Here is a 22,725-nt window from a genome sequence, read left to right on the forward strand (position 1 = left end):
GTTTTCTCGTGGTTTTTTTTAAGAAGAAGGAGAGGAGGAGGAAGGAAAAAAAAAAAACTCAATCTGATTATCAGATGGATGGAAAATGACAAACAACTCTGTTTCTCTGCCGCCGTAAAATACTGGCTGATGTAACATAATCGGATTAAAAGTCAAGACTTGATTTTCAACACACTTATAATATTTGAAGAAAGAACTAAAATTAGAAAATGAATCCAATTAAAAATAAACCTCAACCAATTAAAGCCTCAGACTTTGATTGATTATTCTATATAATGCATAAAACCTAAAACACATAATAATTGCTTCCACATCATAGTATCATACGTCTCTAGTCTTCGTCGAGTAACATTTCAAAGGCGTCATCTTTAACTCCAGCACTTTTGCGGGATCGACGTTCTTCTTTGGGTCTGTGCGTCCTTCGTTAACCAAAGCAGAATTTGCTTTACAAGCATCCGAGATGAAAGATATTCCAAAAGTGCCAAAAATGATGGAGTGAGTGATAGTCAAAGTTACATGACAGATCTTGAAGTGGGTATCTATTAAAGTGATCCAATTATTCAGCTTATGCACAGGTTTTGAGTTTCTGACTCAGATTTGAACTGGGTTACTTTTCATTTTCCAATCAAAGGGAACTTTAGCTTTATTATTCACTTTGGAATGGATATGGCACTTTAATCTGGTGATATCTGGAATCGAAGTGTTGAGTTCGGTTTCTATACTAACAATGGCTTACCCATCCGAGCATGCGTTCTGTAGTCATGGTGCTTTGAGGCTGGTTATGGTTTTGGTTGGCTTGTGCTTAGTTGGGTACATCGTCCGATCCCCATTGTACACGACGAGAAGTTCAAGTGCTCAAGGTTCATGTCCTTGTTCTTGTGACTGCTCTGAAGAGTCTGTGTTCTCCTTGCCATTAGGTGAGTCTCGTTCAGCTTTGACCAAAGTTTCCATAAATTGAACCACTGCGAAAGTTTTTTTTTCAGGGTCTGTTTCCTGGATACAGGGTTTTTTCTGTGCTCTTGTGAAATTTTTTTAACCATCAGCACTTTTTCCACATGGAACCGAACATTGCTTTCATAAGACTGGTTTCTTGTGCTCTAGTATTTATCTTTGTTTTTCTATAATATTTTATTTTTAGCTCAGGGAGTTCGTAGAATCGAAATGCTACATAGTCATCACTGTGGGTGTTAGCTTTGTTTAAGGCTCAATTGAATGTATATTTTGAAATCATCCGGTAATTTGCTGACAATTTTGCTAGTTAAATCAGTCCAGAACTTCAGATGTTATCTTGTGCTGCACTATTTGTAATAAGACTCCTGATGTATATGTTGGTTCTTGGTTCAATCTTGGTAGCCTGATATACTCAGGTCTTGTATGACTAAATAGATGACAATTGTTGGTGTAAGTCTTGCCCTTCGAGTCTCTAGCTAGTAGTCCTCATTAGTTGTGGTGTCTTCTATTTGGGTATGTGTAGTTAATCATTATACAGCCGAATTAGGAATTCATTTCCGTTGATTAATCCTGTCTGTTTCTTTCTTCATCACTGTGTGACAAGGAAGTGCATACCAGAACTCTTATTAGTTTAAATATTGCAGCTACCAGAATCAGTGTGAGTTCAAATTCTTAAAATCTTGTCCTATTAACTAGAATGAGCTTATCGCCTTCTTTTTACCAGAATTTCCTGTCACTCTTTGTATAACTTTCAGTTCCAATTTGGTTATTTAACACTAAGCGTGACAGGGTGTTACATTGATTAGAAACTTAAAAACATTCATCAGGCAAAACTGAATCGTAGTAGTCATCTATCTTTGGTCGAGTTGGATAAATCCATGTCTTTGATATATTGTATTAGTGTAAATGCACCAAGCAATGGGTTTACACCAAAAACAACTTACCTGTAATATGAAGTGTCAACAGTTGATTATTTAGTCAATCAACATTAATAAACTTGGAGTGAAGGAATTTCCTTGGTTTCATTTGTATCAACGGTTAATTTATCATGGTTCCTTAGTAACTCTTTGTAAAAATCAGTTTCTGGGAATTCTCATATGAGAACATGTTAGCGTAAGGAGACTTTGTTGAGCATAATGCCTGAAGCCTGCCCCTTTGATAGTTTCATTCTTGCAGTTGTACCTCACATTATGGGAAAGTGAATTTTTGCCTAATATTTGTGGTGATTCAAATACTGCATTCAAACATTTACTGAAATCGTGCAACGCAAGCATTATACTTCCATTGAACTTGACCATTTGTTTCTCTGTGCTTCCAAAGTTTTGTCGAGTTATTTAAATCATTTGACTTCTTGAAATCAACATGTTAACTTTGTGATCATATATATTTTCTTGCAGGATCTCTCAACGGCTCATATGCAGGTTAGTTCTTTATCTTCATGCATTTATTATCTGCAGATGGTTGTTAGCGCATCATTGGAGCACGTTAGATATTTCTGTTTGCTGTGTACCGATTAAAATTTAAGCATATCAATCCTTCAAGAAAGATGATTTTGGATTTCTTTTCCAAAATGTTGAAAGAATACCACGAAAGAATAAGTGATTTCTACCCACATGAATAGATGCTGATGAATTATTATGAACATGTGAATATTAGCAAGGGGTGCTCTTTCTAAAAGTTGTAGCTGCTGGTTCTAAGTTCTAACCATGTTTGAAGCACATATGCAACTGTAAAGTTGTAATTGATTAAAAATTTCTTATTTTTTCTTTGAATAATTGCTGACGGTAGGGAAATTCACTTCAATTAAAGTTCATTCAATTTCATTGCAGTACTTGTAAAGAAATTAGATACAGTTTCAATCCATGAGCGGTGTCAATTTTGCCTTGAAAATGCTATCAAATAATATATGTTGCTCTCTTCTCAGACTGCGGTAAAGATGATCCAGCGATGAATGAAGAAATGGAGAAAAATACTGTCTCTTTACTATCAGAGGAACTTAATTTACGGAAAATTGTTGCCAACGAGACCATGGAACGCACCAAGGCGTCAATTGCAGATGCCAGGAAAGGCTCTTCTCAGTACCAAAAAGAAGCGGAAAAGTGCAATGCAGGAATGGAAACATGTGAAGCAGCAAGGGAGAGTGCTGAGAAGGAACTCATCGAGGAGTTCAAGCTTTCAGCTCTGTGGGAGAGGCGAGCTCAACAACTGGGGTGGAAAGATGTTGGTAGAGTAAATACATGAGTCAGATAATAGCATTGTTCTTTCCTGGCAGGCAGGGATCCGCCGCATTACTGTATCTATCTAGTGTTACTGAGAATCAGATGCATTGAATTTGAACTGCTTTCATGTAAATGAAATTTGATCATTGATGTGGTTCTAATTCTCTTCCCTAGTACCCAACTTAAGAGTTAAGACTATCCCTATATCGATAGGAAAAATGCTCGAGACCCCCTAATTTATAATCCTCATTTTACCTTCATACCATTTGTTTTCTCATATCAGATTCAGAACACATATCCTTGAAATGAACAAGTCAAATTTTGATATCAATCAGCTCTTATTCCTTGAAAAGAGAGAAAATTATTACTGTTACTTGTTTATGTGTTCACATTTGACAAGCCTTCTCATAGGCATAATGGCAGCTTGAAGTGCTCCATTACAATTGGACTGGGGTCAAAGACAAGGTATAGAAAGAGAAAATCCCATACAATTTTCTCTTTTGTTGGAGAACCCAAAGGAAAGCAAAAAAAATCTAAAGTTGACAACAAGATCTCAGAAACAGTGAAATCCAGGTGAACCCAATGGGGAAGCAATTTGAAGTATGCTCCCTCAAGTTAAATATATGCTGTCCAAGACTGCAAATCCAGCAGCAACCCCTCCTTCATCCGATGAAGATACCTTTGTTCGCAATAAGTAACCACATTGGTCATTCATGATAATCTTCTCCTTGTTCCTGCATGTTCCAATTTGAAAACGTCAAGTTCATCCAGAAAAATGGAAGATATTTCACTAATATGTTGTGTTAGCTGCACATGTATGCTAAATGAATGCATCTTTTATACGTTAAAATAACCGAGTCACAGAAAACCGTCTCAGCGCATCTGGATGATAGCTATTAATACGGTCAAAAAAAAAGCATAACTTACATTGAACAAGATTAAGCATATGATAAAATGGAGTCCGAAACAATCAACCCTTCCCCCCTTTAAAATCCTATTAGTTAAATGGCTCTCTAGGGTCTAGTATTGTTTACTAACAAAACTGAACCGATTTATTGCATTCCTAGACCCTCACAAACTGCTTACCTTAAGTAAGCTCCATATATACCAAGTTCTGATATGGCACAATCCTTATGACAAATGCCATCACGCATTAAATATGTGGGGGAAACGATAGGGAAAATTCTCTGCATAAGGATGTAAGCAGCATCTTCTTCAGTCCCTTCCTTTTGCAACCTTAGAAGGGTTTCCCTGATGTCATCGCCATAGATGTTGTTTCCTGAAGCAGTATTGGCTCACTGTCAGTAAACAATGGTAACAGAAAAAAGTACTAGCATCTTCTGTTCAGAAATGATGACCTCCCCCTTCTCTTTGAGGCTTCATTACAAATAACCCAGGCTCTTCTATGGCTTTTCCAACTACATCTTTATCGTCCAAACTCCACAATCCAGCAAAGCATTTTCGCAGCTTGGCAATGTCCTCTTTACTATCTAGAAACCTGGAAGTAAAAGAAAGTTGTAAGAAAGACATGGAAGCTTGAGAAACAGAGCTATTCTTCTACTGAAGTTTAAGATATCTAACTGAGTTTACACATAATCCAAAGGACAAATATTAAAGCATTACATCTAATCAAGCTTCGATATGTAAGAACCTAGTAATTTTTTGTAATTCTTGTTCTTCTGGCAATTCTAACTCAATAGTATTTCCAGAAAAAGGGGAAAAAAACACTTGCAATCCAAAAATACACTAAGAATTGCATATTTCAGCACTGAACATTTAGTTTATTGCGATTATGCCGCAAAAAATTGTGTCCAACTTCATTAGATCTGTCTTTCTATTGGGATACTGTAAGACTCAGTGTAGCACCATCTCGAAGACATTGCAGCAAACACACAAAGGAAAAAACACAAATGGTTGGACGACACAAGGCCAACTCTTGCAAATATTGTTACCTCTCAAGCACATTAGGCTTTGCGAGTTCTTGTTGAATTTTCTTGGTGCCTACTAATTGATAAGAAATTGATGGGCACTTGACAGCAGATGACTGTTCCACAAGTAGCCTAGCTCTCCATTCCTACAATTAACAAAAGTGAAATCTTAAAATTATATTCTGTATTGATGGACATCACAATCAGGAGGAAAGTCATTCCTTAACGCAAGTTATAAACAAATTAAACAGTCAGAGGATCAGAAAGCAATGGGAATATATTTATAACCTTTTACAGTAGCAAAAATTTTAGAATGACCTAGGAAATAAATAGGAAAATAAAAAAAGGGACAAGAAAACATCTCCTAATTCCATTGACACGTAGAACCATTTTATTTTATTTAAATGGAATCATCCCAGATACCCAGTATTGGGAATGTTGCAGAGTACGTAAAGTTTGATTATTCAAAAAACTACATCACTATCAAATCGCAAATCTCCAAAAAAAAAATTCAATGGAAATTCTCAAATGTTTTTGGATCAACAACACAAATCCTAAATGAAAGTTATTAGGAGTTCACTACCAAGATTCACTTGTACCATTCAATGTGATACCTCTCTGGCCTCCGCCAATCCTTTCTCATTTATATCTTTCTTTGTTCCTTCCATCCACATTTGTTCTAGCTTCCATTTCCTCTTTTTCGTATCTCCCATTTGAATTTTTTTTTTTCAAGTTTCTCACAGCTAGACACTAGCATCTTTGTGTTTACATGTCCATGCACTCTTTAGGCAATTTAATCTAATCTTATAAGAGATCGCAGATACTTGTCTGAAACAAAATAAACTTGGCACATTCACAAAGTTGATGTCAACCGAACACAACCCTCTCTCCTTTATTAGAACTAGTTGTATTACAAGGCAGAGTTAATTTTGACAATGTTATTTTGTCATTCATGGAAATGTATTTTTCTATTTTTTTAGTGAATAATACTATTTGAGACCTAAATTGAACGATGAAGCAGATACGGATTCATATTTAGGGAGCAGGAAAAATAATTGCTTACTGATTCTGAAGGATAATCAACCGGTCCATATCCAGCTCTAAAATAGACAACTGCAATTGCTTGGCTGCCTCTGCAAGTGTAGAGCTTCAATATATCAAACTAAGGAATAGCGCATAAGAAAGTCAGACAAGGTAATGAAATTTTTAGCACATAAAGTTACATACACAAGAAGTGTTCCATCAGGTTGAAGCTTCCCTTCTTCGTCAATTTCTGCCAATGTTTTCCGAATGGTTGAAACATTATGTGTGTTATTAAGCTAAGGAGGACAGCTCTACACAAACTCAGAGGAGAAGCTCTCTCCCAAATGATCAATATTTAGAACAATTTTTTTCAAAACAAAATTGGAACATTTCATATGTGAAATTGGGTAAAGATTATCTGAAGCAACTTAAATTCATAAATAAGTTTAGATAATATAAACAAATGGAGTAATGTATTATTACTATTTGATATAAGTATGTATCGCTATGCAAAAGAGGATATTTTTCCTTCAATGAAGCACAAAGCCAATGTTGGTCATACATGTTTCGCTCATCACCCTGAACCACAATCATAACCACAGCCCTGCAATAGATTATTCATGGTTATTAAGTATTAACAACTTGAATTACCACAGAGAATGCAGTGGCAGGGAAAGGACAAGCAAACTTTGATAAGATCTAACCTGGGATTGTCATACTGAACCCAAGCTTTAAAAAGCGCATCTGCAAACTGACTGGCAGCAGCATTTGAAGGAATCCTTTTGGAGTGTAATCCAAGATATTCCCCATAGTGCTTAAGCAAGTTCCTAGAAAATAATCAGCTTAAAGTAATTCTTTGCTGTTAACTTTTGTAATTCATGCATCAACATTTATGCATCCGCAAACTTCTCTATAGTTATCCAAATATATAACGAGACACAAAGTTTTTATTATGTGCTCCCACCAAAGGTACAATGACAATTTTGTTTAATCAACTTACAAAAGTAACAGGCGAACGCCCAACGGTAAAGTTGTAGGGACGCAACCTAGATGGCACAAGTTCAATTCCTGATAACAGCCTCTCCACATATTATGTGAAGTTGTGAAAAGCTTAAAGCCTTAAAATTATATAATACATATCGTGAGTCCACTTTGGCCCATATAGATCGTCATACTATCAGGCTGTCACTGCAGCTAATTATGGCTAAATAGTATGTACTTTGCCATACTGGCAAGACAAACTCAAATAAAAAATTTGATATCCAAGCAATTCTTTGACAAGATTCCTAAAGCAACTTCCCGCTGTAAGGAGAGTACATTAAAGAAGAAAGAATTAGCTCAAAGTTCTTAACAAAAACATGTGTAAACTTGCCTGTGTAGATCACTGACAAGACAACCGAGGCCAGGAAATGAACATGAAATTGTGTTTAGCTCTATTTGGAGGAGTAATTTAGTTTGTTCATCAAGCATATAATCTGACCGGTGTAAACCCAAGCGTATCTCCTGCATCACTCATTGAAACAAGATTATTACCACGATGACATAAAACTACCAATTCTCAGAACCAAAAATCCGTTGAAATAAATTTCACAAAATGAAAATGTTATGGATAAAAATTATATCAATAATAGTAAAATTTTCGGTAGCATGAAATATAAGCTTTTCAAGCACTAAACTTGTGTACATAAGATATTATTAGAGATCACTCCTGCTAGATGACCAGCTTTATCACTTAAATAACAAGAGGAGAAATGTGAAGAATCCTAGATAAATTTGCATCCAATCTCTGTTACTGCACTCACCTCTTTCTTGTTCATTTCTAGCATCTTAGAGTGAATATCTAAAAGTTTGGAGGTAAAAGCATCCACTTTCTTGGTTCTGCAATGAGAAAATAATAAAAATCATCAGTATACAAGAAAGCAACTCTTGAGATAATTAGAAAGAACTTTTAGTTACCCCCAAAATAAAGAAAAAGAAAAAGGAGGGACCCGAACTAAACACGGATTGGGGGGTGGGGGTGGGTTTAATCAAGTTGAATGATAATATAACAGGAAGGAATGGTAGAAGTACGGAGAGCTCCAAGCCTCCAGCAGTGTGATGCTTCTTATTTGGCATAAAAGTATAAACAGAAAGTGATATGATATGCCATTCAACACAAAGAGCATGGCATTTATAATGCGTCTCGGTCCATATGTGAGGATATGTGAAAGGAGAAATATCACCTCGACAATGCCTCCTGAAGAAATTGAGATTCCAAACTCACACGATCGACAAGTTCATTGAAAATGGGAGCAACCTCACATGCCTGCTTCCAGTGACTTTCTGGGAATGCTGTGGGCAACAAGGCAAATGGGGCATGCACCATGCCCAGCCCAGGTATTCTGCCAGATCTCTGCAAGAGTAAACAGCTCAAAATCATATTCATTTACCAAACAACTCACAAGAGTTCTCTTTCACAGGTATCGCATTTTTCATATTAAGAGCACCAAGGCAGCTTTATGAATTTCTAGATTGGATGAAAATAATACAGAATTCGCACATCGATATCAACAAATCACATAATCACAATAAAAAAAGTACAATCCACAAAACCTAATCAATGAATATGGCAATAAGTACAATCCACAAAACCCATTCAATGAATATTGCAATAATTTGCTTCATCCAATACCAAGATGACCAAGTGAAAGAGGGAGTGAAATTTCAGAGATGAATATTATGCACTGACCTCAACACTTCTGTCACCAACAACAAGGCCGTGGAGAGAACTCCAAACAAGAGCATCATAAGCCATCTTTTCCACCAACTCTGGATCAATAGAGTGTAAATCGGAGATGGGTTCTACGGCAATTCCGTCTTGGATCTCCATCTTCCTCACTGCCCCACACTTCAGAGGCACAACCTTTAAAGGGAGCGAGTGTCGTCGTCGGGCAATAAATAATTTTGTGGGTAGTTGGAGATGTGATTGGTAGAGCTCACTGAAGGAATTGAAATTACATAGTGTCGTGTCTGATTTTGATTTGCGAGGGGAACAAGAGCAATAGGCGCTTGTGGTCGCGGAGAGGGAAGAGAGAGGAGTGCATATAGACGAATACCCAACACCCATTTTGAACTTTGACCTGATTTCCCTCAAATGGGATTTCTTTCCATTTCAAAGATTCTTTCTTTCTAGGCAGTAGGCACCCAATTCATTCACAAGACAATTTTGACTTTACTTTGAATAGAACCTGTCAGTGCAGTGAGAATAGGACAACCAATACAAATATTGGAGATGTTATAAAAAAAAATAAAAAATAAAAAAAGTCTATTTCGTGTGATAATAATGATCACGTACAATTTGATAAACTTTAGTCACACCTCCACTTTTATTAAAAACACCGTCAACTTAAATTGACTTCGCGTTAACCGCGTGTTTTTATAGGATTTGACTCAAAACACCTCATAGGCCCATACCATTTCTTCCACTACAGAGTGACGAGCTCCTCTGTCTCAACTCCCCATAGGCAAAATCAGTTTTGCTTGTCCAATTTAGAGTGTCTTCTCCGACGTTCTCTGACCTCCGGCGACACCATCATAGCTGCAACACAATGGTAAGTTGTTAGTGTGTGTTTTTGTTTATTTTTGTGTTTGGGTGTTTGTCGATTTGCGGTTTATACTTGGTATTCTACCTGTGCTTTGATGTTGAGGGCTTGGGTATGTTTGATTTCTTATTTCAGGTTGGGGTTTCTGTAGGAGATGAGGTTAACAAGGACACATCCCTAATTTTCACTATTGATTTGGTGTTTGATAACAAAGAATCGGTGATTGAATGGGCAAGGAGAACTGGGCGTTTCAATGGGATGGTGGTGGTTGTATTCAAGACTTGAGAGCAAGGATCTACTCCATCTGAACCCAGTTCCACCTTATCTGAACCCATTCCACATCGACCCATCGTCAATTTCACCCATTATCAAGGCCTTCACTTTATCTTCTTATAGTCTCCACAAAGCTCAGCACGCTTTTCCATCATATTGAACAACTCAGGTAGTCTTCATTGTGAAAAGATTCATGTTCATGCTTTCCAATACCATGATTCATGCATATTCCTGCTGTGATGAGTTGAATCTTGCGAGCCACTGTTTGACGGAATGGTTGACAAGGACTTGGTTTCTTGGAATGGCTTGAGGTGTATTTGTAAAATGTTTGGGATTTTATGTATTTTGGGTGTCTTTATAAATATTTATAATTTTTTGGGATACCTTTAACAAGGGATGTGTTTGAAAAATATAGGGGTGTGACTAAAGTTTACCCACACAATTTATTCCAGGCCCGGCCTTTGGGCCCTATGCCTTCTGGGCATTGGTATTTTAGGTTCATGGGCCAGCCCGACCTAATATGTAATCTCGATGAGATTTTCCAGTATGAACCCATGAGAAACAAATCCATAAGGGTTAATCCGATGTATTCGAGGGAATCAAAATGGTTGTATAGGGGTGCGAATTTTTGACATACACAAGTCCTATGATCGGTGTACTAAAAAATCTAGAAAAAAATCTAGAAAAATTATAAATGTGTAGATGTGTTTGGAAATGTTTTTGCTTTTTTGTTTCCAAAAATTGATTTTAACTTTACATTGTGAAAACGATTTTAAGAAATAATGATGAAAACAAAATTCATTTGATAGAGGATTTTGCATAGAGAAAGAGGAAAGAAGGAAGAGGAAAAATGAAAGTGGAAAGAATTTTAGAAAACATCAAATACTAGTTTTGGTTTTTTGGTTTTTGAAAACCAAAAATGGTTTTCAATTTTACAGAATAATTTCTAAAAACATCAACCCAAACGAATTTTCAATCTCATTTAAATTTTCAAAAACAGAAAACAATTTTGAAAACTATAACCAAACAGACCTGTAGTATTTAGCATAACAAATCCAATATTCTTTTAAAAAAATAGAAAAATTAGAAATGGGTAGTATTTTGCATAATGAATCCAATAATTTTTTTTTGTTTGAATCAAAAATCATTTTCATCCTGATCGAAACATCCAATGTTTTGAGTTTATATCCGACGGTCTAAAATTGTCATGCCAGATCACAATAAATTTGATTTTTGTTTTAAACAAAAAAAATATCATTGGATTCGTTATACAAAAATATTGCACCTTTATGATTTTTCCAAATTTTTCTAAAACTTTTTGGTGTACCAAAATGGTGCACCGTTCATAAGGCCTGTGCAATACTGCACATGTCCTCGCCCAATCGCATACTTGGATACTCACTTTTCCACCTCCATGAAGTTGTAGGTTCAAGTGGAAAAGACATGATCATTTCCTAAAATAAAATACACAAATACCTTATATTGGGCACATACATCGATTGTCATCCATATTCCGTCCCAACAATTGTAACCTCAATTTCCTCCGCCTTTGCATGGGCTTATTTGGATCAAACCCTACCGTGCAAGGGCTTGTGCTCGGGAAAAAAAAAAGGGTAGGAGCTTATTTGGCCTATACGAATTTTTATAATTCTTTTCCCCAATTAATATGTCAGCATCCTCAATAGAAAAAGTGTTTATACTAATAACTTGTCCATTAACTTAGAACTTCTACTCTCAATGTTTCAAAAATCACATCCACATTACCAAACCCTAAAATATATAGAACATCAGGCAAGACAGATCCACATTACCAAACCCTAAATATATATATAGAACGTCAGGCAAGACAGTAGAGAGTTACACTGCAATATTCAAGAATAAGGTTCAACCCAAACCCAATTGCTGTAATCATTCTTAACCTTTTTGAAATAGGAGTAGTATTTATTAACCAGGCCTCTCAACTTGCTGATTCTGTGACGTCCATTGTTCTTGAAACTGTAATGGTGAAACCTACACGTATTGCGGAAATGGATATGGCCTGCTGAAGATTTCATTTCCCCGCTTGTTGGAATCGAAATCGAGCTCTCGCCCAGAAACAAGGCTCGATTTCCCAGCGCAGCTTCCTTAACCCACGCAATTAGTGACCAGTCAAGCTTGAAAATGTACCATGGTTTCCACTTTCTGCAATGATACACCAATAAAACCTCTCCATTGGACTCTATCACCTTCATATTGTACCTCCTCTGTCCCTGAAACTCCGACTGAAGATTTTCTATCCGAGAATTATCAATCGGAAGCTGCTTCCAATGGTGAGAAACAATGTCGAATGTCCATAGCAATCCCTTGTCGAAAACAAAGTAGAACTCTCCCTTGTTGCAGAACACATTCTGAACTTCTGACAACTTAGGAGTTTCCAAGTTGAACGTTCTCCACGCTGCATCACCATTGCGATAGATCGATATAATGATTTCGTCACGCGTAATCGAACTATTATGTGTCACGCAAAACACACAATCTGAACGCGTTGGAAGAGTAGAGAATGCTCCTTTGCTGCAAATGCCATACTCGGTCGTCTTCAGAGCAGGTAGATCTATGGCCGTCCTGGTAAAGACATGGCATAAAGCCAATTTGCAATCACTGGTGAATGGAGTCAAAGCCAGAAACAACCAGCCGAACTTGGAGTAATACATAAACGTACGTATAAATGAATCAGGCCAGCTCAATAATTGGTGAGCAAGGTTATACTCTTTACTGTTTGATGGATCATAGAGGATGTCTGCTATTAATCCACTGTTGCCGGATTCCCATACCCGACGGAAAACTAGTATCCATGGCAACTTATCTGCTGATTTGAGATACGAAACGGAGCGCCAGCGCCTGCAGACAGCTCTAAAACGTAGTTGATCAACAATCTTCAGTTTCCCTTGGATTAACAACAAGATATCCTCATGAAGATCAGACCATCCTCGATTTCCTTCCGCGTGATGATGATGAGTTTTTGATCGTTTATTAGACATTGTGGAAGCAAAGGCCTCCCCTAAAACCTATACATACATAAATTAATATATCTTGTGTAAATAGACTGAGTAGAGGAAGAATTGAGAGAAATTAACATATACCCATTAAGAATAATGACCTGACCTGAGAAGCAAGTTGTAGTTTTTCTAGTTTTCCTGTGATTGACAACAAGATGTCTTCATGAAAATCAGCCCATCCTTGACTCCGCAATCTCTTGCGAGACATTGTAGAAATAATAAGGACTGCTCACTGCCTAACTAACCTGCTTGAAGAATGAATTTGATCTAACTTCAGAGATAAACCCTAGAATTGAATAACCTTGTGTTCTTCAAATAACTGAGAATATCCCTAAAATTATGCGATATTTAAGTGTTTGCAGTAACATGTAGTTCCTTGAAATATGTAGATTATTTACGGTGAAGAGTTATAATTACGAGAAGTTATTGAATTAGGGTTTAATTAGGAGTCAGAAGAGCTTCTATGGGCTGAGCCTTAATGCTATAGATATCTATGCAAGTGTCCTGTATATTCTGTTAGTCATGTATTTTAAGAAACTAATGAAATTCCCTTATATTAATATTTTATATTAGATAAGTAGAACTTTGAGCTCTCAATAGGTTGTCTGCTAATGAACATGGAATCTCAATTTGAAGCTAGTGATTATGATGAAGTTTTTTATGCTCTGGGGGGCTGGAGGAGAAGCTTCTGAGGGGCGTTTATTCGCATGGTTTCGAGAAGCCATCCGAAATTCAATAGAGAGGGATTGTACCCTTCTGCATGGGACTTGATGTCATTGAACGAGCACAATCCGGAACCGGCAAGACTGCCACTTTTTGTTCTGGTAGTCTGCTTCTGCACCAGATTGACTATGATTTGAAAGAATGTCAAGCTCTACTTCTTGCTCCAACTCCAAAACTAGCGCAACAAATTGTCGCCAGATGCTCTAGAGATTACAAAAAAAGTTCATGAATAATCCTGTTAGGATACTAGTACGACACGAGGAGCTTACTCTTGAAGGTATCAAGCAAGTACAAAACTGATGTTGAAAGGGAAGAAGATAGGCTTGAGACACTGCGAGATCAGAAGAGTACTCGGGATCACACTGTTTCTGCCGCTAACAGCGTCATGGATCAGGGATGTCATAATGCAGGTCTGGTTCGTCTCCCGTGCTCATCACTACTGATTTGCTTGCTAGAGGTATTGATGTTCAACAGATCTCTCTTGTGATCAATTATGATCTCCCCGCACAGACAGAGAATTATCTTCATCGAGTTGGACGATTTGGTAGGAAGGATCTTGCTCTTGCAATCAATTTTGTGACCAAGGATGATGAGGGAGCTCTAAAATACAAGCAATATGTAATTTCTCTTTTTTATACCTCAATCACATCTTAAATCCACCCCCATCCCTCAAAATTGTCAAAGCATAAGAACCTCAAAAGTAAAGGATTCGTTCCGAGCATAAGTTATAAGAGATCATAACAAAATATTAAACAGATCAATAAGGATTCAAGGAGTCAAGGTCTCTGAAGTTCATTCTTCGGAAATATCGCAATGAGGTCTCTGAAATTAGAATAAACTTGAGTAACAACGACACTGTACCAAAAGTTTTTAAAAAATGAACATGGCGAATCATTTTATTTCTCATATTTTCAAATCATAAATAGAATTAATAGAACATAGACATGGATGCCCCCCTGCTTTGATATAATGATCCGAAAGATAAAACTTACTCAGCTTACAAAATTGGGTTGTAAGATTTATTCATCATCAGAATGGATGGCAAATCTCTCTTTGGTTTGTGGAAAGGTGGCCTATGCTGAAATCCGCCCACAAAGACGCCAGTAGGAGTTCGAGTGGAAGAGAGATTTCTCAAATACCCAGATATCACGAACAAGAACCTGGAGACGAGCAACAATCGACAATGTCTCAAAATTACTGACAATAAGAGGAAGTGAATTTAGAGAGAATAATCAATTTTCCTGATTCATGGATTCATGCAATGGGGCTTAGATCAACATTCTACTCCACTGGACCTCAAATGTAATGCCTCCAAAGGGCAGACTGGTCCCATAAAATGCTATTAAATAGTCTGAGCATACAATCACATTCCTGCTGAGAATCAAACTTAATACAATTCCAAATTGGCCTCCAAACATATTGCTTAGGACGAGGAATGATTTAGTACTTCTGAGAACTCATCATTTTAGCTACCTAGTCTCCTATGATGGCACATTGTTTTTATCAAGCAATTCAAGATTTCTAAATGCATATTAAAAGAAAATGTGCTTTTGAAGTCAAATCTGACTGGCCACTGAAGATGGAACCTGCAATCCTCATCGATGAAAATTCAAGTCACTTAGGTCATTGCTAATTTTTTTTTTGGAATAGTAATGACATAAAAGCCAAGCCTTCTTGATGGAATATCAGAAAAATAGTTTTAAATTCCACAAAAGAGTGAAAGAGATGCATAATAGTCAAAAGTAGAGCAGCACCACCAAGGAGAGTAACTATCAATTATTATTACCTCCTTATTTTTATCTCCAGCAACAACTGTGCCATTAGAACCATATGCTTCAAATTTCTACAAAAGATGAGGAATCTTAGTTTTGCCAAGTTATTAGCAATATGAAATATGATATAACATAAGTTAAAACAATGCCATTTGAATTGTCAGAATAATAAGTATAGATTCTGAACCAAAAATAAAAACGAAGACAAATAACAAACATGATATTAAGGACAGAAAAGATAATATCATCTAGGTTAAGCATCGCATTGTTCCTTTGCATAATTATCACCAAAGCATTGTATGTCATGATACTCTTTAAACATAATAACTGTGGAGGATGGAAAATTGAATCATCACAGCCTTGAAACTCCAAATTAGAACTTACCAAGATCGCAAACTAATAATTTAAAACAAAACATTTAATGTTGATTTGTTATGGTACACTTTACATAACTGGTGCGGTGTTAGATTTTAAACCACCTTCACCACAAATAAAGCAAGCAACATTCAGGAAGACTCTGCTCTGGAAGTTTGGAAGGCTAGACCATGCCTAGTTCAGGTCATTTTAGCAAAAACTAATGCATGTCCCATGGCTATGATTGATCAATATGTTAAGACACAACTATTCAAAGGGGAGAAAATGCCACTCAAGTAAATGTACCTGCTTGGTCAGAAACTCAAGCGTAAGCTGTATGAACACTTTATCGTGATCATTTCGGTCCACGCCAATCTGTAATTAAACAAAAAGGTGGAAAACGAATGAAAAATGCTGTAAAGCTGTGAAATTAATGCAAATAACAGGAGATTGCTATCTAAAATTCAAGGAAGCAGCTCAATTTCTACATCGGATAATATTTCTACATCTTTCCACATAGATAAGATTCAGTTATTCTGTGGTGTTTGTCCATTAGTTAATTTTCAGGTTGTACTGAAAGCAGTTTAAACCTAAAAGTAAACTTGCCAGTCTAGCTCGCAAAGTCCGTATCTTGACAACCGGTTCAACCATCTCCCAGAAAACGCTAGTCCACATTGATTCTCTCTGTTTGATTTCATTCTTGAGTCCCTGCCACAAATTTAAAGATTACCTGGTTAACTTGTGTAGATGGCTCATGAATGTTGATTACTTGATTACAGCAGCAACAGATGAAGCTGACCATAAAGAAGAATTTTAGAAGTAGCAACACATCAGAGTTTGAAGCAACGGACACATACAGAGTACATTTTCTCTGTGACTGCTTTCCTTAGTGATGTTTTGTCCCCAATTGCGATTAGCAAATTTATCTAGATTCAAGAAAAATAAGTCCATAAAAATAGTCAGCATTTGACAGCGAAATTTCCAATGCCAAATACAATCACATAGGGGAAAAATAAAGAAAGTATGCTATTCCAATAACTTGTGTCATAACAATGCCTTGGGTTTGTGCAATATGACAGGGAAATTTCCAATGCAAAATACAATCACATAGAGGGAAAATAAAGAAAACATGCTATTCCATTAACTGGTGTCATAACAATGCATTGGGTTTTGCGTAATACGAATTTTGCAAAGTCACAGGCTAGAGCCAAGAACATAAGTGTCAAACCCTAATAACGATCTGGCCCAACAATCCACATTCAAACCAACCTATTATGCTTTCACATTCCAAAGAAACAATTGCAACTGCAAAGAAGTTTATAGGTCTCCTTCATTACCAACAGATATTTTTCACTTGCTGATGAATCATAAACAAAAAAATATTTCACTAACCACGCTAGTGGTTGTGTATGGAGAATCCTATTCCTCCATCAAGCAAAATCCTCCTTGCAAAGATCATAATTCATTCCATGATAGACATGCTGAAATCAAAATTGAATGCCCCAAATTATCAATTCAAATGTATTCATAAAATCTAAGCACAATGTATGCATCCCAAAGGCCCCTTTTTTCTTATTGAGAAACATATTTCATAAAGGACCTAACAAATTGTAATTGGCTTTATGCACTTTCAAAGAGGTTATTGAACCAAAAGCTCAACCTGCATACCATCCTATATTTGTCACTGCATACTCAATTGACAAAATGAACCTTTTATTGAAAATCAACTCATTTTTTTAATGGGCAACCCACTCAAAGACTGGACTTACTAATCTATTAGAGGAAAAGTAAAACTTAGCATTTATCAAGAACAAAGGGATAAACTGCAGTGCATAATTCCCATGCAAGATATGTTGAGAAATGATGCATGAAAACATATGTGAATTCAGCATATATTTTCAAAGATGGAATTTAACCAGATTTATTGTTAACTGCTTGCCTTCCTCTGCTGTTATTTTTTATAATTCAATAACTTATTCAAGTATTTTATTTCCAAATGAATACATATGTTTCCATTGGATGGATCTCAGTTTATAAAAGATTCCTTCTTCAGTCTTCACTTAGAGTCAACTTTATCAGTCACAAGTCAAACATGGAAATCATTTTTAATCTTACTCATGGTCCTTAAAGAACAAACTTTTAATTTAATCCAGATGCCAATTAATAGTTGGAAGTTTATTTTCCTTCATAAGCATATCACTGCAACTTAACCTTAAGCAACATCTTCATTTCATTGACGAATAAGAGAAGAAGCTAAGTTGGAGTGCATTCTAAAGATTCTACATTAGACACCAAGAAACTTTGGAAGCAGAACGTTGGTGGTTTTGTAGGGTTGAAAACGAATAAATATACTGAAAAGGATGCCGAAATCAAAAGGTGCAAAAAAGCCAAGCACATATAAAGTGCACAAGAGGTCGGCGGAAAAGAAAACAATAAAAGCTCAAAATTTATCAAGAAATTCCTGACAAGAAAATCATAAACTTCGCGGAAGTTCAAAACTCCAAGAAGAAAAATATCCATTGAGTTAGATAACATAATCAAACCATTCAGTTGCTGTTTGCACTCAACAATAAGGTTATAAACGATAAGGAGACAATAAGAGATTGGGTATTCCCATTAAAACTTATTCCATTTACTGTTCAGTTTACAGTCATTGCTTAGCTTTTTCAAAAAAACCGGCTAAAGCAAAGTAGCAAACAGTAGGAGCATCCCAACCGAATAAGATAGCAACTGTTATCACTGCATTCTGCGGCTAAGTGACACTCAAGAAAAAGCATATGTCTACCTCTTTGAACAATTCTATGGCCTCAATGTAGAACTTTTTTTTTGAGTATCCAGTTTTCCTTAACTTAGCAATGGCATAGGCACTCTTAAGCTGCAAACAATAAAATATCAATATTACTTGGGTCAGTATAATAATTAATCCTTAAGAAATGGAGAGAGAACATACTGAACAAATGTGGGATGATTACTTCTCAATGTCTACAAATTCCAAATCCAAATGAATGACCAGAGTTGAAAGCAACAGCAAAATGGCTACTGCACACAGCAGTGCTCCAAGCAGTATAGCATCGCAAAGGAAGGGGTAAGAATATCCATTTAAATAAACATAGAAGGAAAATATGGATTGAGATGTCTCTTTTCCTTTTTGAACATAACAAGGAAAGACTTTCTTTTTGCCTTTAAAAAAAGAAAAGAGAGAGAGAGAAAAAATAGGAGCAAAAGAAAAGGGTCAATGGAGAATGGAGTGAACAGGAGCAACACCCAACACCCTACCGCAGGTTTGAATAACTGACCAAATATCACAAACTTGAAGAATGAAAAGGAAGCAATAATGGACAGATGCTAAAGGAAAATCAATAACAATAATGCACAGCATCCAACAGTGTCACCTCTAGTATGATATCCTCTTTTGTTCTTCTCCATCCGCTTTTTGTAAAATATCTGACACACAAAAACATTTTAAATGTTGCAAGGCATTATGATTAAAAAAAAGTTGTAAGGCCTCAAAGAACAATGTCTTCAGGAGTTAAAAGAGAATGACATTAAATAATTTCTAAAGAGAGATAATATTCAAGAAAAAAGTTCTTCGACTGTCATGGAGAATAATGTGGAGAGTAGCAAGAAGCTGGATATGGATACTTCCATATGCAAAGATACTGAGCCAAAAGTTTTCCAAGTGCAACTCATCAACCCAAAAAGTGAAGTCTAACATTGGCTAAAACGCCTCAAGAAAATGTACATAACTAGAGATGTTAGATGTTTATATTTTTACCGGACTTGGTCTAATCCATCAATCCTTTTATAATAGAATTTCTATTAAACATAAGCACCAATAAGGTGCGACCAAATCACATACATCATTAAGATATGTGCATTTACATCAACTCACCCACTATAAAAAATACAAAATGTAATTTTGACTTGTTGGGTACAATATAAAGAGTACTTGATCATCTACAAATTATACGAAAAAAAAAGCCAAGGAAGTTAAAGCAATGATTATTTTTCTTTCTTCTCATTTTTTACCTGATCAAATGTCAAAGCACTTAGCTCCATCTCCATAGAGCTGGCCACCACTAACAACAAGCCTAACGTGTTTAAAGCCATAATACATCATATTTACACCATTTATGATTAAGGAGTTATGATGTACCAAATCCCCTTGCTCTTTACAAGAACAGCATCTATTGACTAGAGTTATTCTTCTTGTTTAAGATTATCAATAGCTAAAATTCATACAATCAAAGCTTTAGTTGAAGAAAACTTTTTTTGGCACAATGACTACAAATATTTCAGAATAAGTAGATTGGTGCTCCTCAAGAGACCTTCCCTCGGTATAAGTCTAATTTGAAAAGAAACAGGAAATCCTAAAAGAACTATCTATTAAAGTATCACATTAGCATTGGTCTACTATTGAATTACCCAAAAATGTTTTGAATGATGCATCTTGGTACGAGAACTATCTAAATCTATTGTGAATTTACCAAGTACAATAACATGTTTATTTTGATTACTCCATCCAAGTGAAACAATAACGCATCAAGACTATAGCCTTTGAAAAGAACTCAAAACTCACTTTTAACTAACCTTTGCCAAAATGAGATTGGTTCACGAGGTGCATAAGGTTCATATACGAAGCCAGGACTCGTCATTGACACTTGAGCCCCCTGCACAGATGAGAAGATAAGCTTGCAGCCTTGAAATCAAAGTTATTAATAAGTTCCACGTTAAGAGGACAAGATAATCATCACAATCTTAGTTAAATTATATGATATGGATGTGAAAATCCAAACCCATATTTGAGGGAAAGAAAAAAAACCCACACACATTAGTGTACTCGACATAAAACTAATGCTAGAAGATTATACAAATATCTTTAACTAAAATCTAGATAAAAAAGAAAAGGAGGGACAACACCACCTCTATCAGACATTTTAATCTTTTAATTTGGGAGAAAACAATATTTTTCACTTTGCATCACTATTTTCAATTTCCAAATTATCATGCTGCAAAATGTCAAGATATGCCAAATCACTAAATAATCATTAATCAAAAGCATGTGAACTCTCGAGAGAACCTAGAAATACAGACTAAATAGTCAAATAGTGCATCAGAAACTCATTGGCATAATTTTGGAGCTACTTGGTAAATCCTCTACATTCATAACCCGATAGTCTCATAGGTACCCAACCGAACCGAACCGAAAGCCTTCGAATTTGACAACCTTAGACTCATATAAACAACCATAAAAGAAAAGTAAACAACTCATGTGCACAAGTGGGAAGGGTCGGGAAGAATCATGATGTACGTAAACCATCCCTACATAATATATGGCGAGACTGTTTTCAGGAATTGAACATGTGATCTTAAAGTTGCACTCCTACAACTCTACCACTGGACTACATGTTCATATAAAAAGCCATAATAAATGAAATTACAAATGTTCGCGCTCATTGAGTGTAGGCACACTAATTTTTTGACGGTTTTAACGTAGAGAGGGCACACCATTTTCCGTGCTTGTGGAGAAGCTTTTGCTTGGGTTGTTACTGACTTTTTATCATTTAAGAAGATCAACAACTCAGCACTCTGCGAACAAACAAGAAATGAAATGAATGAGCAGGAAGAGTATGGGAGTTTAAAAATATTAACAACTGAAATGTAGAAGCACCAGCACCAAAATAACAGCTATATTCATTGTAAAATCTGTTAACAATTTATTTAAATCTACGTTTCAGAAGTTTACCATTGTGGTGCGAAGTGTCATCTTACTTCCACAGGCCCAAGGAAGGCCATTGTGGCCTCTATATGAGCAGGAAGACGATCTCCAGTAGTTAATTCTAGGAACTGATCACATAAAAAAAAATTACAGCAATCACAGCCATCAAATCTACATACAAATAGAGCTGATAATACAAAAACCAGTTTATTCACTTTAAATTGAACAAATTACCATTTGATGCGACACTTGAATAACTTCTCGAGCTTCCAAACCTGAACGAATAAACAAAAAATAAGAGCTTCATCAAATCCAATATAAACAGGATATGCCAAGTGGAAACTTCTGCATTTTTTTTTCTCGCTAACCAAACAAAACAAAACGAAACAACGACAGAAAAGAAAAATCTACTCACATATATAAAGATTCTGGAATCGAAGCCGTCCCATAAAGTGCGCGAACGGTCTGTAGTCTTCGAAGAAGAGCCATCTTTGATCACAAAAATTTCAAAACCCTAATTGTATAATTTTTTGAATCAAAATGACAATCGTGAAAAACATAAACCTGCTTCGTCGCCGTTGAGGGTTTAAGGGGGAAGAAGAGGAGTATGCTACGTACGATGCACGAGTGTAAATCAGTGCAAGGTTCGTCGTTTTAGTTTGGGCTTGATTGGTGGGCTAAAAGCTTGATGCTAAAAGCCTTTTAAGGATAATTAAAGCCCAATACGTTAAGGTTCGTTTGGTTGACAAAATACAATTTCAAGGAAAGCTGTATTACTCTCAAAAAGGAGAAATTATTCATTCCTACCAAAATAAAACAAATCCTCGTTAAAGATCAAGAATCCTCACTTATTTTTAATGAAATACTTATATTGTACTTTTGAAAAACATATATTTTCAAATTTTCAAATTAAAGTGTCATTTTATTTTTCAATCTATAACTGTAATACACTGAGAAATAATTATTTAATATATTATTTATGATAATAAGGATACTTCAATAACCTAAATATTATAATTTTTACTCTAACTTTACATGGTCAAGGAAACCAATGACACTAGAAAAGTAGTATGACAATGTAATGCAAACATTAACAAAGAATGTCATTTTCATCTCCAAATCCTCGAACCAAACGATCCTTAACATA

The 22,725-nt window shown here is 35.9% G+C and overlaps 3 protein-coding genes, 1 long non-coding RNA gene and 1 pseudogene across 4 annotated transcripts; 3 read left to right on the forward strand and 2 right to left on the reverse strand.

Moving 5' to 3' along the window:
• The first annotated feature begins 326 nt into the window (after positions 1–326).
• LOC120009294 lies at positions 327–3,351 on the forward strand. The gene is made up of 3 exons (XM_038859829.1): positions 327–917; positions 2,349–2,372; positions 2,876–3,351. The coding sequence occupies exons 1-3, from the start codon at positions 728–730 to the stop codon at positions 3,190–3,192; spliced, it is 531 nt and encodes a 176-aa protein (XP_038715757.1). The 5' UTR covers positions 327–727; the 3' UTR covers positions 3,193–3,351.
• A 138-nt stretch (positions 3,352–3,489) lies between these two features.
• On the reverse strand, positions 3,490–9,292 carry LOC120009293 (glutathione synthetase, chloroplastic). The gene is made up of 12 exons (XM_038859828.1): positions 8,850–9,292; positions 8,344–8,513; positions 7,924–7,999; positions 7,494–7,624; positions 6,826–6,948; positions 6,645–6,725; positions 6,326–6,406; positions 6,162–6,231; positions 5,123–5,244; positions 4,529–4,668; positions 4,257–4,449; positions 3,490–3,904 (listed from the first exon to the last, which is right to left on the reverse strand). Exons 1-12 carry the CDS (start codon positions 9,225–9,227, stop codon positions 3,781–3,783), a joined length of 1,689 nt encoding a protein of 562 aa, XP_038715756.1. The 5' UTR covers positions 9,228–9,292; the 3' UTR covers positions 3,490–3,780.
• A 281-nt stretch (positions 9,293–9,573) lies between these two features.
• Positions 9,574–10,358, forward strand: LOC120009295. Its single transcript, XR_005470678.1, has 2 exons — positions 9,574–9,711; positions 9,838–10,358. It is a non-coding gene; the product is annotated as an uncharacterized LOC120009295 (long non-coding RNA).
• Positions 10,359–13,717: 3,359 nt separating this feature from the next.
• On the forward strand, positions 13,718–14,614 carry LOC120008802 (annotated as a pseudogene).
• On the reverse strand, positions 14,504–22,156 carry LOC120008858 (39S ribosomal protein L45, mitochondrial). The gene is made up of 12 exons (XM_038859216.1): positions 21,994–22,156; positions 21,813–21,853; positions 21,606–21,706; positions 21,368–21,448; positions 20,450–20,529; positions 19,252–19,303; positions 18,645–18,734; positions 16,717–16,785; positions 16,466–16,567; positions 16,166–16,234; positions 15,520–15,576; positions 14,504–14,893 (listed from the first exon to the last, which is right to left on the reverse strand). Exons 1-12 carry the CDS (start codon positions 22,065–22,067, stop codon positions 14,807–14,809), a joined length of 903 nt encoding a protein of 300 aa, XP_038715144.1. The 5' UTR covers positions 22,068–22,156; the 3' UTR covers positions 14,504–14,806.
• Positions 22,157–22,725: the final 569 nt, after the last annotated feature.

Source organism: Tripterygium wilfordii, chromosome 11, assembly GCF_013401445.1.
Source record: "Tripterygium wilfordii isolate XIE 37 chromosome 11, ASM1340144v1, whole genome shotgun sequence".
In the NCBI taxonomy this organism is placed as follows: domain Eukaryota; kingdom Viridiplantae; phylum Streptophyta; class Magnoliopsida; order Celastrales; family Celastraceae; genus Tripterygium; species Tripterygium wilfordii.

Excerpts from the sequence above, each read along its gene's own strand:
- LOC120008858 (XM_038859216.1), bottom strand. The coding sequence starts at position 22,067 with ATGGCTCTTCTTCGAAGACTACAGACCGTTCGCGCACTTTATGGGACG. Across the intron at positions 20,530-21,367 it reads CTCCACAAGCACGGAAAATG|GGGGCTCAAGTGTCAATGAC; the intron begins GTGTGCCCTCTC and ends TCATCTGTGCAG. Across the intron at positions 16,786-18,644 it reads CCATAGAATTGTTCAAAGAG|ATAAATTTGCTAATCGCAAT; the intron begins GTAGACATATGC and ends TCTTGAATCTAG.
- LOC120009293 (XM_038859828.1), bottom strand. The coding sequence starts at position 9,227 with ATGGGTGTTGGGTATTCGTCTATATGCACTCCTCTCTCTTCCCTCTCC. Across the intron at positions 6,949-7,493 it reads CTTGTCAGTGATCTACACAG|GAACTTGCTTAAGCACTATG; the intron begins GCAAGTTTACAC and ends ATTATTTTCTAG. Across the intron at positions 3,905-4,256 it reads ATATATGGAGCTTACTTAAG|GAACAAGGAGAAGATTATCA; the intron begins GTAAGCAGTTTG and ends TGGAACATGCAG.
- LOC120009294 (XM_038859829.1), top strand. The coding sequence starts at position 728 with ATGGCTTACCCATCCGAGCATGCGTTCTGTAGTCATGGTGCTTTGAGG. Across the intron at positions 918-2,348 it reads TGTGTTCTCCTTGCCATTAG|GATCTCTCAACGGCTCATAT; the intron begins GTGAGTCTCGTT and ends ATTTTCTTGCAG. Across the intron at positions 2,373-2,875 it reads TCTCAACGGCTCATATGCAG|ACTGCGGTAAAGATGATCCA; the intron begins GTTAGTTCTTTA and ends CTCTCTTCTCAG.